This window comes from Lepidothrix coronata, unplaced genomic scaffold, assembly GCF_001604755.1.
Source record: "Lepidothrix coronata isolate B3197 unplaced genomic scaffold, Lepidothrix_coronata-1.0 Scaffold126, whole genome shotgun sequence".
NCBI classification, from domain to species: Eukaryota; Metazoa; Chordata; class Aves; order Passeriformes; family Pipridae; genus Lepidothrix; species Lepidothrix coronata.
Genome location: NW_016690306.1, coordinates 1,380,045 through 1,397,514, shown reverse-complemented (window position 1 = coordinate 1,397,514; position 17,470 = coordinate 1,380,045). Strand labels below are relative to the sequence as shown.

The 17,470-nt window shown below is 36.7% G+C and overlaps 1 protein-coding gene across 1 annotated transcript in view; it reads right to left on the bottom strand.

Moving 5' to 3' along the window:
* Window positions 1–17,470, bottom strand: part of LOC108502931 (collagen alpha-1(XIV) chain) — a 79,775-nt gene that overhangs the window by 24,069 nt on the left and 38,236 nt on the right. The window contains exons 24-32 of the mRNA XM_017826402.1: window positions 17,110–17,274; window positions 15,602–15,640; window positions 15,248–15,386; window positions 12,248–12,390; window positions 11,290–11,399; window positions 9,442–9,600; window positions 5,497–5,574; window positions 5,140–5,226; window positions 356–409 (exon numbers count right to left, since the gene is read on the bottom strand). Coding sequence (XP_017681891.1) covers window positions 356–409; window positions 5,140–5,226; window positions 5,497–5,574; window positions 9,442–9,600; window positions 11,290–11,399; window positions 12,248–12,390; window positions 15,248–15,386; window positions 15,602–15,640; window positions 17,110–17,274 — 974 coding nt within the window. The remainder of the gene's footprint in view (window positions 1–355; window positions 410–5,139; window positions 5,227–5,496; window positions 5,575–9,441; window positions 9,601–11,289; window positions 11,400–12,247; window positions 12,391–15,247; window positions 15,387–15,601; window positions 15,641–17,109; window positions 17,275–17,470) is intronic.

Here is a 17,470-nt window from a genome sequence, read left to right as displayed (position 1 = left end):
GGCAGCTTCTGTTTGAAGAATTAAATACCAATAGACTCAAAAATATCTGAAATATGAGTTAATATGTGATTGAGCAGTTAGGGTTCAATTTAAAACTGCCTGGGTCCTTTATAAATACTAAAAAAAATTATTATTTATGTGGTGAAAGCAGAATTCTAAATTTTATATTTTATCAAGGAACAAACAGGACAGGCAATTGTTATGAAAAGAGCCATACCAAACGCCAATGGCATTTCACTATGTTTTTTCCTCAACAACACCAGAGACAATCTGGAATTAATTTCAAGGCTTACATGCAGCAAAGATAAAGCAAGAACCTGTACATCTATCAAATGTAGAGTGCTGTACAAAGTACCTTTGGACCTGGATCACCGCGATGACCTTTGGCACCTCTGACACCTGGACCACCCTGTGAAGCAAAAGCATAGCAGTCACTGAAAACCAAAACTCTCAAAAATGAAATCCAGAGAAGCCCAAACAGGTTTTTTCCTGTTCCTAAATCAGCATTCAAGAATCAGTAAATATTCTGTCACTATCCCTCCACTGGGGTAATTAAACTGAGAACATACTTGAGTATGGCCATGCACAGGAACAGATTTAAACACAGATGTGACTGCTTTCTAGAGCCAAGAATGCACACCACGTAAGCATCAAAATAACAGTCAAAGCTACAATACGGATGGAAATGTGGTCATGGGTTCCCTTCCAGTTGCTGAAACCTCCTGCACATATGTCTGTTCTCAGCAAAATTGTATTGTCAAAGGCTGAGTTTCCAGGAAGGTCAAGAGCAATCTGGTTTATATCAGAAACAGTGTGGCCAGCAGGACCGGGGCAGCGATTATCCCCCTGTATTTGGCACAGGTGAGGCTGCACCTCACATCCTGGATTCAGTTCTGGGCCCCTCACTACAAGGACATTGAGGGGCTGAAGTAGGTCCAGAAGAGGGCAATGGTGAAGGGTCTGGAGCACAAGTCTTAAGAGGAGCAGCTGAGAAAGCTGGGTTTGTTTAGCCTGGAGAAAAGGAAGTTCAGGGGGAACCTTATCACTCTCTGCCTGAAAGGAGGTTGTAGCCAGGTAACAAGTGACAGAGCAAGAGGAAATGACCTCAAGCTGCACCAGGGGAGGCATAGATTAGATATTAGGAAAAATTTCTTCATGGAGAGGGTTGTGAAGAATTGGAACAGATTGTCCAGGGAAGTGCTGGAGTCACCATCCCTGGGGGTATTTAAAAGATATGTAGATGTGGCACTTAGGGAAATGGTTTACTGGTGGACTTGGCAGTGCTGGACTCAGAAATCTTAAAGGTCTTTTCCAACCTAAACAGTTCTATAATTCTTTGATTCTAATGACTTGAGAATACTTTTCAGCAAGGACAGCTCTAGAATCTACTAGATCTACCATGGTTTAATTCAGAGCTACTCTTAGGTAAAATGCTCTTTTGGTCATTTTTCTCTTTTTTGCTTTTTTCAGTAATGCTTACATCTGTTCACAATTTATTAACCAACTGTTGCCTTTTTTATTAGTATCATCTGAGACACTGGAGTAGCATATATCTATGGATGGCTGCCATGAACGTGTTTTGCAAAAATATGCTGCATGTGCTTTCTGTTCTAGGACAGCATAAATTTTTTTTTCACTTTTTTTCATATCAATTTCCCTCTTCTCCCACCTGAGCATATTGCTTAACCTATTGGAATATAAGCTTTACAGGTATTCTACCCTTCTTTGTACTACTCAAAAAGGATCTTGTACAACTACACACCATAACTGAATAGCATTCTGTAGAGGCTACAATAAGTACTTACAAAAATAACAGCAGTTAAATTAAAGACACAAAAAAATGTAGTATCTATGAGACTTTAAACAGGAATGCAAACAACAGAAATGTTTGGAAATGTTAGAGCACTCTTGCTCTTCAATAAAGGTATCATGACATGGTCTTCATATGTGTCATCACAGAGCAGTTTTCCACTGCCCCTCTCAGCTTCCTCAGTCTTATTGCCTTCATCCCACAGGTCTATGGCCACAACCCATTCCACCATAGCCAGCTCCAACCCTTAAAATCTTATCCCATTCTTCCACGGAACCACATCTCAAATGCCAGTTCCAAAATTCCAGATACTTGTATTTCTACATTCCAGCCCAGTAGCTCCCTCTGTCCTTTCTCCTCCCTCTGCCTTTCTCTTGAGACTACTCTCTCTGAGATTAAAAATTCCTCAGAACAATAACTGCAACTTTTTAACATAAACAAAACCACAGAGTTTTCTCACATTTTGTTCTCAGAAAGAGACTGCATTTTTACTAAGAATATATACTTAAAACCAGCCTGATGCTGAGACATTAAATTATACACTTTGAGATCCATGCTGAAGTTGATACATTTAGCCATGTGCTGAACCCAGCAGCCTTTGCTTGGTAAAAGTACAAGTTCCAGAAAAGCATTTATTTAAGATGAAAATATCAGAATAGCCCACCTCAGTTTTCTCATAAACTTGTATTGGTGGTTATTTCCCAGCACTACTAAGCTTGTGTGACTAATTTCAAATTTTTCATTTCTTCTGCCATTTCTTCTTCTAGCCAAAAATTCCTGTTATGCCTTTTCCCTTATTTTGAATAACTTTTTAATGGCCAGTGCTTTCCCCCAGAAACAGCCTTAATCAACTGTTATCAAGACACCTCCTTATTCCTCTTTAATAGTTAAAACCTGTGAAGCACTGAATGCTGTTTCTTGCAATTAAACTTCTGCAATCCTCCAATATTTTTGTTTATTTCACCTTCTTCAGTTCTGCAGCACTCCTTATAAATGCAGGCATTGATTTTGTGTGATATCTTATTTTTACTTTGTGTCAGGAATTTCAGACAGCAGGATCAAATTCTGGCAAAGATGAAGCCATAAAAACAGTATCCCATCATGAAAATTGCCAGATAATATTAACTCTAGACAATACTTTGTCTTACCCAAAATGACCCATTTACTAAAAGCCTAGAAAATCTTTCCGGAGTTACTATCCCAAACAAATGGAAGCCTTTTCTTTGGAGTCTCTTTAGCCTAATGTCTAAAACTGGCTACATGGTAGAATCCTGATCTCTTAAACAGAAAAACCCTTGGCTTAGAGAAAAGTCACATGACATTTTAACAACTTGGAGCACTATTGACCAGACATAGCACATGTGACTTTCTGACTTTTGGTTGGCACAGAGATGAATGTTGACTTTATTCCTTTGCTCTGCTTTTTCTTAGGCCTTGTACTTCTTTTTTTTTTTTTTTCCAGAGCTATGCCATCTAACTGTCTGGCAAAAAAGCATCACTTCAAACCCACTGAGTTCCAAAATCACACACTGCCTGCCTTGGCAGTGATTTTTCTGCTTGACTTTAAGCCTCCTCTTGCATGGCACTATGCTATTCAAAACACTGTTAATCCTAAATATAATATATAAAAGTACATTATTTTACTGCTGGGTTAAGCCTTAGCAATTCCTGATTCATATATCTTTTGAACTATAGTAATACACATCCTTCCAGTCAAATAATTTTCAAACAGTTTTCATTTTACTGTGAAATGTGGTCAAACTACTCCAATTCAGTTCAGAATTATCTGTCTTTGTCAAAGAACACAAATTGGATGCTAAGATACAAAAATTAAAATTTTAATCCCTACTTGATTTATAACCTATATTTAAACAGGGGAACAGAACAATTTCTCCTTGTTCAAGACACATCTCTTCAGTGAATTTTCTCCTGAATTCCTTTCCAGGTTTTTGTACCAGAGGGTGAAGAACCGTTCTTGCAGAAAGACTAACCTCTGAGTTGTTAGTAGGATTAATGCCTGCTAGGATCAACAACATGAATGTCTTATGTGCAAGTTAATTTTGTTGTTAAACATGTATCTCATATAATCAGTGTACTTTAACATTTTCAGAAGCATTTTCCTTTGCATTCTTCACTGGCTCTTTTGTTTCAAAACATGATCTTGGAAGACACAGGACTCAGTATGAGCAGAGAAACACGCAGCTCAAACCTTTCATAGGAGAGCCTCATCTCAAACTAACTTAGCAGGCAGCCCTAAGATGCCAATCAAAGTTAACAACCTAGTTGTAAAAAAAGAAACCACGTGATCATTCTATCCCAGTTAGGATTCTTGTTAAATTAAACCAGTAACAGGCCACTGTAAACAGAGGCTGCAACTTTTCTAAATTGATAAAAATCAAGCTTGGGATGTGAGACTGAGTTCTCAAAATTTAGTGACCTGTATCTCTATGTCTTATACATTGAGTTTCCACAAGTTTCCAAGAAAGGAGATTTATTCCATATTTCAAAGATCCTACACTAAGATGGAAGGAAAGTGAAATAACTGGCTTCTAGAAGAGACTATCTAGTTCCACTGGTTATGCAAGGAACTTAGATATACACTTAACATTTACACAGTAAAAACTATTAAAAGAACATCAGATAGTAAAGGTAAAAGTTGTGCCAGTGTGCATTTCATCATTCACTGGCAAGCTGGAAAAAATTTTAATTCAGCTTTCACCAAAGCAGATCATTTCATCCTCTCTTCCCTTCAGGGCTTTTGGGTACCTCTCCGTCTCTAGGAGGTCTCAGAAGAACCTACACTTACAGTTGTGCTTTCCAATCAATACTGTATTTATCTAGGGCTTTTAACACAGAAAAGTCTTCTTTCATCACATACCATACAAGTGGCATTGTCATACCCCATATCTCTAATTCATAAGATACTGTAAACTGAGCATTTCAAAAGGTAAACTCAAAACTACATTTAATACACATATATTATAGTAGACAGACAGAAGGTGATTAAAATTTAGAAAATAAATGGCACTAACTATGACGTATCTACTAATGCTACAGACAGGTAAGAGGGTGCAAGATCCAAAGAATACCACAGCTGCTTCAGGTCTTGATTAAACCATTAAAAATTTGACTGACTGACTATGTAGAAGGTTTTTTACAGCCTAATACTTGGCATCTTTGCTATAAATTGAATATAATTCTATCTCTTCACAAACACTTAAAACCCTAATTTAACCTTATTAGTTTTACATGGGCAATACATGTTTTGGAATAAAGGTGGCCAGGGGACTATTTAGTACAGTTCACTAAAAACCTGAATAAAACCTTACCGGTGGTCCAGGAGGTCCAAGAGGACCCTTATTGGCTTCTGAACAGGAACAAGCATGAGGAAGGGCAGGGCAGTTTTCCTCATCTCTCTAAGGAAAAATTAAGATAGGAGAAGAATGATGTCAAAAACTTTAGAAGTTAGGGATTTTATGAATCTAAGACAAAGTACTGTGTGGATGCCTCAAAAGCACCTACTTGATTTAGAAACATATATGTCCTTGACTTTCAATAGGACACGTAATCCAAGCAGACTTGGACTTGTTTTGAAAACACTTAACCATCCATTTCAATTAAAACATTTACTCAATAAAGGGGAAAGTAAAAGGTAAATTCTACAGTTATTGGCAGAGATTTCTTACCAAGCCAGGAAGCTCACAGCATTTGTCTCGATTGGCCCATGAGGTAGCACAAACAATGTCAAACATCTGTAACTGCAGCTGTTTCAAAACAAGGGTGATGTACAAAATGACTGTTAGGTGTAAGAGCAGTGCAGAATGAAGCTATCAGCAAGTAAAGCCATCTTTATTTAAAGTACTCAGATTAGACAGAGGAGAGACTATTGACTTTGAGCAGCAAGCCACAAATACGTCACTTAAATGGCAAATCCACTGCTTTTACCAAATGTGTATTCTAAGCAATTCATCTGAGCTATCAGATACTTCATGAATTGAGCAAGCTGTTCAAGGTTAAATGCTGCACTTGTTGGATTATCCCCCACTCCTTGATTAAATTTCTGATTTTGCACAATGTTGCCTCCCAGTACTTTTTATATAGCAAAGGAGGCATCAAGAGTCAGTCAAAAGAGAGCTCAGCTTCTCAAAACTGAGTAATTCCTCTTAACCCACCGGTCAGCTGATCAGATTTTATCTGCGACAAGGTCTCCTATAGCCTATTACTTACACTGGAGCTGAGCCACAGACAATATTTATAGTTTTCTCCAGTTTAATTTTACTTTAGAATATGCCCTCTCCTGTCCTTATTATCCCCAGGCAACAATAGTTTAATGGTGAAAAGTGACAACATTGGGCAGAAAATTCCCATCACAGGTCTGGGAACATGGTTTGGACAAGAATTTAATCTACAAGAACACACACATTTGCTAAAAATAGTGGCTATTAGATACTCAGAAACAATATACTAAATAGGGCTCAATGGTAAGACCAATTGTCTCTTTTACAGCCTTGACTCAATAAAGTGGTCTAGAGAGATGAAGCTTCTGTTACTATTTCTATTCTTTTTCCATGCCTTGTTTATGTGCATATTGAATACAGAGGAGAATGGAACAGAACATCCCATTAAATTAACCCCACATGTTAAAAAATTCGAGGAGCTGCTAGAGATAGAACTCTCTTTGGTTTTGTTCCCATTATTATTTTCAGTGGCATTATTTTAAGACCAGAAGAGAGGAATGAATTTAAAGATTTCTTAAAACTGTATTACTTTCAAATCTGTTTAAATGAACTACATATGTGCACCTTTGGTTTTGTCTCATTCTTTTTCTTATATAGGTCAATTACTGTATTTTGAATAAAGGCATACTTTCACATAAATAGACATTTTCTTCACCTTACAGCGGATTAGCTGGTTTGTAGATGCATACTCACACGAGCTGGGTCCATGCTAAACACCTCAGACAGCTGAAGTGCAGCATGAAGGCAGCTTTTGGACCCTTGGTTTGGGTCCACAGAGATCCACTCTGAGTCCAGCAAGTCTGTGTCCCTGCCTATGTCAAATGCAAGTTGGCCTCATGTGGAGCCACTTAAGATGCCTCCCTCTTTGCTATACATCTCTCAGCTACCCATTCCAGGATTCCTTAGCTTGTGAACATGCATGAAGACACTGTTCGGGGACTCAGAATGACCCTGGGCATTTGCATGATACTGCACTTAAGCAAATAAGACATCTCAGAAAGGGGTGCAGCAACACGTGAGCTGGTTGTGCAGAAAGCAGCTTGGGTTCAGAAGTGAAGTCATATTGCCATTTTTTCCCACAACCCAGTCCATCTCAAGCTATTCTGTTATCCTGAACAATGGAAGGCTGACAGTACTAGCTGAATTTATACGTCCTACATAGGCATGTATATGCATTCATTTTCTCTGGACTAGACAATCTAGAGATCCATAGAGATAAAATATGTTGTTGTAAATTAAAGAGCAAACAGGCATTTTCTGAATTGCCGTATTCACTAACCAAATGTTGAATGACACAGTATTCTTATTTTAAAATATTATGTGGGTTGCTCTGACTCAAGCTAAATAACAAAACAAAGCTTTCTTTGCTAGTGTTAAACATTTATTTATAATTCTCTGTATTCATAGTGATTTTGCTTTCTAAATATCCAGCCCTCCAAGCAGAATCAGTAAAATGAGATGGAAAAGTCTACCTATCATCATCTAACAAAGCTACAGCTCTGCAAAGATTTTTCAACAGCAGACCGCACTAGGCATTACTTTTTTAACTTTTCATTAAATCTCACTGAAGGAATAAAAAACATTACTTGCTGCATGTCACAGTCAGGTTTCATTGCTCTGGCTAGCTGGAATGTCTAATCCAGAGAAGCTTCACTATTCAGGAATGTTAAAACGGTTAGGCACTTTTAGTCTAATGCCCTTTCTGTCTTATCTATCTCTATTTCTTCATGTTCCTTTTACTGTTGCACACCATATGCATAATTGGGAAAAAAACTCCAGTACAATTACATTCCCTCAAAACTGAAATGTTTGGCAAAATTCAGGTGATTGCACTATATTAATTTAATTAAAAAATACTCTAAAAAACATTCCAACAATGCTAAATGTGAATACAGTTAGAACAAAACATCCACAATTTTATTCCAAAATAACTGTCTGCTTGTTTTTATTTTATGTAATAAGTATCTCTAAAACTAAGAAGTTTACTTGTTGTGAGAAGAATCTCCATCCTGCCTCCTACTAGAGTCCTTTGATGTCCTTCAATATTTGGACTAGGAAACCAACTCATTTGTGCCTTAAAAGTGACCATTCACACAAGTCCTACTCAACATGAATAAACTGTGCAGAATGGAGACTTTAAAGAATGGTATTTGGGTGCTTTCTTGATTTGCTTGTAATTTGGTATATGTGGTAATACCCAAAGAGATCTGAACACTACTATAAAGAATTTTCATCCTCAGCTACATATTTTTAGTCTTACATGAGTTTTACAGTTCATTTGAACAAAATCAAATTTTTCAGTGAGTGGGCAGTCTGACTTTTCTTTTATAGATTCTTAGGTTCTAACAAAAGACACCATTTCTTTCCACTTCTTTACAAAGCCTTCTCTAATTCCAAGATTTCCTAAGTCTGCCCTTTTCTGTTTCTGTTGGAATGTAACTACAAGGGTTTCTCTATGTAATTGTCTTTACAGGCTTCACATAACTATTATCCGTAAGTTTGAAGGTTAAAAGCACTTTTTTTTTGTACAGAAATATATTCTGAAGGCTTATTTTTTACTAAACAAGAGTATTTTCATATATTAACAAGTAAATACATTTTTGAAACCTCATTCCTATTCAAATCAAGCCTTGAGTTCGAGGTTCATATTCTCTGCTAACCTCATTCTAGGGTCAAGAAAGTTCAAAGAAAATCAGCGAACAGTATCACACAAGGAAAAAGTCAAAAACCCCAAACAAATCTTCTTTAAGACATCTGAAACAAAATGGAAAGACTCTCATTGGTTGTCATGCAAACAGAATAATCAATTACTGCTTCTAGAAGAACAATTTCAGAGGAATGAGAGAGTACTTAAATTTTTGGGGGAGATTTTCACATTTAAATTTTTTTATTTTATATAAGAGCTAGATATGCTAAGATGAGAGCTTTTGCTTTTGGGGACTGTGTGCCAAACCAGTTCAATTATTTAAGTGAACAGACACTGAGCTAGGGGACAAACAGAGAGTAAGAGGGGATAAGAGACATGGGGAATAGTTATCACTCAAAACAAAGTTTAAATTATTCCAGGCAAAGGAGTTATATACTGTATTACTCTACGTAATGAAATCTGAAACACAAGTCATATCTAAACATATCAACTGTGTTTACATATGTGTTTGAGAACAACGTTTGAACAATGATGATCCCGTGATTTCATTTATTAAAATAATCAAAAATGGATTTTGCCCTAAGTGACAACTATTGCAGACTTCTGCAGAATTTCTGAAATGCTGAAACTTTACTATTTAAAATTTGAGTTCACTTGTCTTCAAATTAAAACTAACTGCAAAGATCCCAAACAGTTTTCTTTAGGATATTTTAAATGTTTTAAAGAATTGTTATTGTTCTACTCACTGGTGCAGAGTTGTCTCTCGGTCCTCTGGATCTCACCATTCTCCCCAGCACTTCTATGCCATCAGAACTAATATTCCCTGCTGCATTAATGGTCTTCTCACTCACTTGTTTGCAGTCAATAATTATCTTGGCTGTAGTCTTGCTGATAACAACATGCAGCTAAGCAAAAGAAAAGATGCTTTAACATACAAAGGAGCACGTGGGATATATGTGTTCTTTCCTGGGAAAAGGGGGCACTTTTTGAAATGAGATCCTAACTCCATGTTTGCTAATGAAACTCATACAATCATCCATAGCAAATAACCTAGATGACCTCTAGAGGCCCCTTCCAACCTGAATTAGTCTTTGATTTTAATCTGTTTAAGGAATTTAGTTAATTTTTCTACTTATGGAATATCTGCATAAAAATTGTCAATTTATGGAATTTATTCAGTAAGAAAATAATTTATCCCCAACAAAAGATCTACACAATGTTCATATACAACTCAGATCCCACAGAACTCTTGATTTATGTGGTCAATAATAATTCCTGGACTTTGTATGATCCTGCTATCAAGCACTGGATTTCGCCAATACATCCTTTATAGCCAGCCACTTGCATAAGCCAAAAATGAACAGTAAAATTTAGTTTGTAAATTTTACCACGCAGCAAAAGCTGTCTTAGTGAAATTTTTTCACTGAAAAAATCAAATCACACCAAATGCAGTACAGAAAGAAGAACACAGTGACCAAGTACCTTCCTTCTGCCTTGATCACACTCAGTGGTCCCTTCTGCTGAGCAAAGCCACTCCCAGCAGAGAGTCCTGTCATGAGCAATCTCTCAGTTAAGCAAAGGAAAGAACAATTTGGGGATGGGGTTAGGGTAGGAGGAGACCAGATGAACTGCTGGTAGAAATGTAGCATCTTCCCTGTAACAGTACACTATGAGTAGATCGGAGCCCAAGGATCAAAAGCCACGAAGGAGTCCTGCTTTGCTCCAGGCTCAGCTGTAACTAAATAACTGAAAAGTTACTATAAATCTGCCTTGCTTGCACCTTTCAAACGTGTTTGCAAAAATCATCATTCAAACATCAGAAAAATGCTTAAGAGGAGAATTTCCTAGAGCCTCATATATTCCTCCAAACCACAAATTAAAAGTCAGAATTTTACACCAGCTCTGACCTACCTTCCCTTTCTTGCTCTATTGACTGAAAAGGAAGTACAGAAAAGCTAAGCTCTGTAAATACTATCATCTTAATTCACAGTCCCTTTTTTTTTCATTTTTTGTTGGGTTTTTTTGGTTGGTTGGTTATTTTGTTTTGTTTTTGTTTCGGAAAGATACAAACATCGGGAATAAAAGTGAACAACAAAAGCACCCTTCACAACAAATACATGCTACAATCCCAACACTACTTCACCCGCTTTCAGAAAGAACATTACAAGTCCTCTAACAGCCAAGAAAAGTTAAGTATGGCATAGCCCTTAAAATATTTTTAAAAATTATAACTAATGAAAAAAGGATATTTTTTTTTGCTGGACTTTTTTATTTTGAATGATACTGAGAAACCAAATCTTAAAAGGAAATGCCAATTTATTTCTAAATTATTTTTCAAGGCAGGTGTTTTTAAATGAACTCTAAAGTTCAGGCACAAGGCATGAGATGAAAATTGAACTCATCAACTTCATGATAAAAACTATGATTTGCTTTATGTTAATCCAATATTGCAAAGAGATTTACGATAGTAAGGTACAGGATGCAAAATACACTTCTTTTGGCACCAGTTGATCTCATGAAAGATGATTTCAAAACATGAAAAACTCCCAAAACTTTATTCAGAGTGGGTTTTTTTCCCTATTACAATTACTAACCTTATGAAAACTCCCATAAAACATCTTCCTTATTTCAGGACCTTCAAAAGTCACAGTTTGAAAATCTCCTTTGTAGTCATAGTTAAAGAAAGTCAGAGTTTTACCACCATCTGTGTGAGACAGAAATTAAGGGCTCTGGGTTAAAGGCCTATACAAGATTTGAAAGAGTCAATTTTGCGTTTAACAAAGCAGACCAAAGATGACAGCTCAAATGACAGTAGAACACATTCATAAGTGATATACTGACCTGGAAGTAACAAGTTGTATCAGAGCAATGCTGTCTCCTGATTTGATAAGAAGGACAGGACAGTAGTTGTTTATCTACCTCACCCATGTCTACCTGGTCCTACTAATTCTCTGCAGGACTTGCACAAGAAAAACACATCCTCAAGCCAGCTAAATGCTTAATTCCCACCTATTTCAAGGTGACATACTGGCAGCTATGAAGAACAGCTATCAGAGTATCTTCATCTTTTCAATAGTAAATATGAAAACCCTCTGAATTATAAACCCTGTTTACAGTTGTCAAAGTCAAATCAAATAGAAATGAAGAGCCAGCAAGGGTTCATGACTCTAAGTCTGCTATCCACCAGACTGCACTCCCTCTGTGTGTACTTCGTGTACCACTGGCATATATCAAGATAGATTCAATTAGAATCAGATTCAGAGCACTGGAATTTTTAAAAGCAAATTAGTACCTCACATCAAATTACATCTAGTACAGCTCTTTGGATTTCAGTATCGTTCGCCACAGTTTAAAGCAATTAACTCAAAATTTGACTCTAACTCCAAATTCAACTCAGTTAAATTGAATCTAAAAACCAGGCATTAGAGACCACCACCTTCCGGATTCAGGTAGTTTTTCTTGCAGCAGATTGAAACATTGGCAATAATAAATCTAGTCACAGAATGAATAATTTGTGCAGTTAAAGTCACTAATAAAACACAAAATACGTACTATCTAAAATAACTCCAACCAGTGGTTCATATCCTTCATTTAAAATCTCCCAAAGAGCAAAGGGCTCCTGAGGTGTGTCAGGGAGTATACGAAAGAGAAACGTGATGGTGTAATCAGAAGGGAGACCTTCAGGATGCAAATACCTGTAAGAGAAATAGTATCTTTTAAACTGAAACAACATTAAATCTGATGATTTACTTATCAGATGTTCACTTGACATGCTTTTTATTACTCTCTATATTTCTTTAGAAATCAAGACTGAGAAGTGATATGAATAAGTGTTTACAAAATCTACTCAACTTGACAACTACTAAAAGAATACTTATGAAGAAAGGAGAAGTTATAGTTTCCCTTAAAATTTACAAAACTGTCCTTAATTATTAACATTTTTTTTAATTTGAAGATGAAATCAGAGCTCAGTTGGAAATAAAGCTAAAATTAATAATATTAAAAGCTTTTAAAAAAGAGTAAGACCTTTGCACCTGTCTGATTCAACAGACAATGAAAACAGAAATTGCTTGAAAGACCAATCTCAATAGACATGTCTTTTGTCATTAAACTGTTTCAAATGGATTAAAATTAGGAGTGACAGACTGTTATAGGAAGGTTTATAAAATATGGGGAACAGAATTTATAAATTTCAAAGCCAATACATAAGAAAGTGAAGTCAAAACAGATCACATACAGAAATACAATCTGGTTTCCTAGAATTTTTTCAGAAGAGAGAAGAAATTTATGATATAAAAGAAGTATGTTATTTTATGTCATTTCCAAAAATTTGTTATTTAGTACTTCCAAATTAATTTAACCTTTTCTTGTCAAATCCCATAGTGGGATGTTTGGACAAGTGTCTGAGACAACTGACTGTATTTTAAAATGTTAATTAGTCTGATTTCTTAAAATCATAGCAAAGGGATCTGAAAGAAGCCTGAAGAAGTTGTTTAAACAATTTCTTTTCCCTAAATACATCCCATTCCTTCTAAAGTGCTTCTGGCACATATAAGATGTATAGATATGAATCATGCTGAAAAGGGAGACAGATGTGATATATAATCAATATATTCTGCACAGTGTCAGTAGATGATCAAAAGTGATCACTGCCCACTTCGCATAGAGAAAGAGAGGGATATCAACAGGTAAAAGAAAAAAGCCTTACAGTGTGTCCACTGTACATGAATAAAAGACAATTCAATAAGCAGGGTGGGTCAAACACAAGGTTTGGGGATTCACAGCTCAAAAAGGAGAATAACATTAACGACATTCAATGCATAAATGAGACGACAAAGCCAAGTGGTATTATTCAGACATACCTGCAGATCATCAAGAGAAAGGTGTTCTCTGAACCATGAAAAGGAGTGAAAGCCTATGAAGCAGTAAGACTGGGCTGGGGTGGTAGCTAGAGAATAGCATATAAATGCAGCAGATCCAATTAGAAAGAAGCAGAAAGGGAAAAAGAAGTGAGAAATGCTAATCCCTTGACATCTCAGTCCATCTAGGCCCAGAGGGAAACAAAACATGAAGAACATGAAACAGCCCCAGAAAGTATAGCTCCAACTGGGACACAAAAAGACTGATATGATATCTACTAATATAAACCTTCAATGTCATTTCCCACTGTTTTTCTTTCTTATTTATCTCAGCTAAAGAATACTTGTTGTTACATCTTCCCATGTGTAATCCACAGAGCCACTGCTTTTCTCTGGTGCCACTTAATAAGAAGTGAGGGACTTGACTGAGAGGAACGAAACACAACATTGTGGTAGTTTAGTCTGGGCCTTCCTTGGTGACCAGTTTGTAACCAAGGAAGGGTCCAGATTTACCCGGTATTCCCTACGATTTTTACGTAAGCCAGACTATAAGAAGAAAGGAGGAAAGGCCTTCGTTCTCTTTCCTTCCAGCGGCTTTGGAGGTGCAGGTTCCCTGCTGTTGAGTCTGTGTGTTGGGGAGTGAGGCCTGGTTAGGCCTTGTCGACCTTGGGAGACAGAGGTTGCCGGCGATCGTTCCAGCGCGACTTTCTGTTGTCCCAAGGAGAGTAGTAAGATATTCTTTTGCTAATTCTTTTAGTTGCTAGATCTTGGGCTATTGATTGTGTGTATTTTATTTTGTTTGTGTTCCTTTTTCCCTTCCCCCTTCCCTTTCCCTTTTCCTTTTGAAATTGTATATATATTTCAATTGTATATAACTGTAATATAAGTGTAAATATATTTATATATATTGCTTTAGCTGTCTCTATCTCGTTTCAGTTCTCTTGGTTTTTTTTTTCCTCTTCTCCCTGAGGTCTAGGGGGGACTTCTTGTGGTGAGGTTTGGAGACTTGGCAGGGAGCCAGCTTCAAACCATATCAAACATACACATTGTTCATCGAAGAAATAAAGAGTTTCCATCACTTCCTCTCTGAGGAAAGACTGTAAAAGTTCAATGGGAGGATTCCTCATTGCCTTAACTCTCCCATGATATAGTCCTTGTGACTGAAATATGTGCCTCCTCCCAGGAAAGTACTAGATGGAATTCACACAGACTCACTTCAGCATAAAGGGATAATCTTCCTTTGTAACCAGTGAATGGACACAGACTGAAGTAAAAGTGACCAAGGACAGCCAAAGAAGGTTCTCATTCTGACCCCCACTTCAAAGACATTCTGAACTCCATGAGACTTCAGCTTGCATTCCAGAGGCATCTTTCACAAAGTAATACACATTGAAATCTTCCCAGACCTATGCCTGCATGAGATTGGTGGGTGCTGGCCACAAGCCTGAAACTGGCTTATGTGGAAAACCCAGAGTAGCCAGTGGGCTTACCTACTTTTACCTACAGTTGTTTTTGAATTAAACTGACTGGTGACTCAGGACACCAGACACTCTTCCTATTCATCAGTATAACACAGATATACACTAGTGCCTCTGCTCTTCTGACTTAAAATACTAGTCCCTGAAAGGAATAATTGACTGCACTGGAAAATTATTTTCATGTTTTTTGTGAGTATTTACATGTTAATACATACTTGGTAGGCTGTGACACCAGGGCATCCTTGTGCAGTCTGTAACATGGGTAAACATTAAATGTACCAGGTTCCATTGAAACCCCTTCCACAGCGGAAAACTCCTTTTCAACCAAACCAAACATTTCCATCATTTTAAATCCTGGAAGGTATCAAAACATATATTTTATTAATTTAAATTAATACTGCGTTACAGTAAACAAAAAAAGACAAAGTTAGTTGTATCAAAGAGTTTCATTCACCAACTGTTTAATACCTGTTAGCATGAAGGGAAATTTATTGCCTAATATTGTAAAAATCACATAATAAAAATGATTCCATAAATCAGAAACAAAAATTAACACAAAAATACTGTACCTGCAAAATTATTGCCATCTTTAACTACCAATGGGCAGGCTGGAAAAGAAGAAAAATATATTTAAGGATACAAGAGATGTCCCACTGGGTCAGAACAATGATTCACTCAGCCCTATACCAAGTACTCCATCCCCAACAGCAGCAAAAGGAGATGCTGTTTCAGAAGGGCATGCAAACCTGGCCACCTGACCACTCCGTTCAGTTGATACTCCTCGGGATCCACAAGGGTTGCAGCAAAGATATTAAGGGGTACATTACTATGTACTCCATATAATATCCTATTAAGGATTTCTCATCCATGAATTTGTCTAATCCTTCTAAGAAATTGCCTTCACAACCTCTTCAACAAATTCAAATTTGTTGAAAAAAATTCACTGCCTGCTGCATAAAAAAAAAGTGTCTTATATTGGGTTTTAACCAAGTGTTTCCTAATTCTCCTTTTGTGAGCTTCTCCAGCCTAACCCCATCTCAAGTTCAATTCTCTGTACCTTTTCAAACTCCACAGTAGCTTTCATAAGCAAGAGAGTCCAGAATTGCACACAGTTCTTAAGATGTGTGCACACATTTTAAATAGCTGTAAGTCTGGTTTATACTTTTCTTCTGGCAGGGAAGAGCACACGCTAATCTCTTTCAGAAAAGGTCCCCTGGAAAATCAATAGGCCTAGAAGCAGTATGTCAACCAAAGATAGCACCCCAGGATACTCATATTTGAAAATCACTTCTAGAATACAAGCACAAGTGACCAATAAATGCTACTGTTGAGTATTCTCATGTTCAACATTCTCTCTATGGTCAAAATCTCAGAATTGATGGTTCAGAAGCAACATTTTTTGTGCTTACCACTCTGATAGCTCAAGAGTCTCATGATAACTCACAACCCCGTGCAGAACTCCTCACAATCACAAATTCCTGTACTTCCTGGCTTATATACAAGGAAATAAATTGTGAACACACACCTAAAAGCATATGAATTATTGACCTCTAACCAGTAGGTGCTGCTCTAGAATATATTTCTCTTAATTTTCATAAAGAGATTGAAATGGGTTTTTTTGCAGATTTCAGAGTTTAGGTGTGTTTCATGCTTTTCCTTAGGCTACAACTCAGCTACCTTCTCTCATAATACCAACATGACTGATTGGTTCTCCATTGATAAATTAACCATGTGACTGGAGTAATAATGAATGTAGCTAACTCTTACAGAGGGTTAAAGTAGCCTAGAAAATAAAATATATTAACCTTTTATGATTCTGAACTATGTTTCACATCTGAAATAAATTTTTGACAACCAATGGCTGCATTCTGGATTTACAGCAAACAACCCTTAATTATTTTGAAGTCACAAAACCTTCATTTCCTTAATCTTTTACGGAAATAACATTAGAATTATAACATCAGCAGTAAATTATATTAAAAATATCAAGAATACCTCATAATAGAAAATTATCAGTTATAAACCCCCCAGTATTTAGCAGTTATTTTAGAAGCAAACATAAATCAAAGTGGCTAACTTGCTGATGCAGTTTCACAAACAAAAGTGATCAGCTCATCTTCAATCTTTGTAAAGGCATCAAAGTCATCCACAAAGAAGACGTGTCTTTCACTGGGCTTGCTGCCAATATTCACTAACTCTGAATAGTCGGCATCAGCTACTCCAATAGCAAAAAAGCTGAAACCTGTAAAACAGAAAAGAACAGTCTTGTGAGACATTCATTAAGAGAGTGGAAATACAATATGAATACAACTGTATTTGCACTGGCTCCTTTCTGGACTAAATACAAAGGTGGACATTTTATTATTATCCTATAGCACAAGAAAATTCACTTATGTAATCTAAAATAAAGCTAATACATTCTCTGTGAAATATTTCTT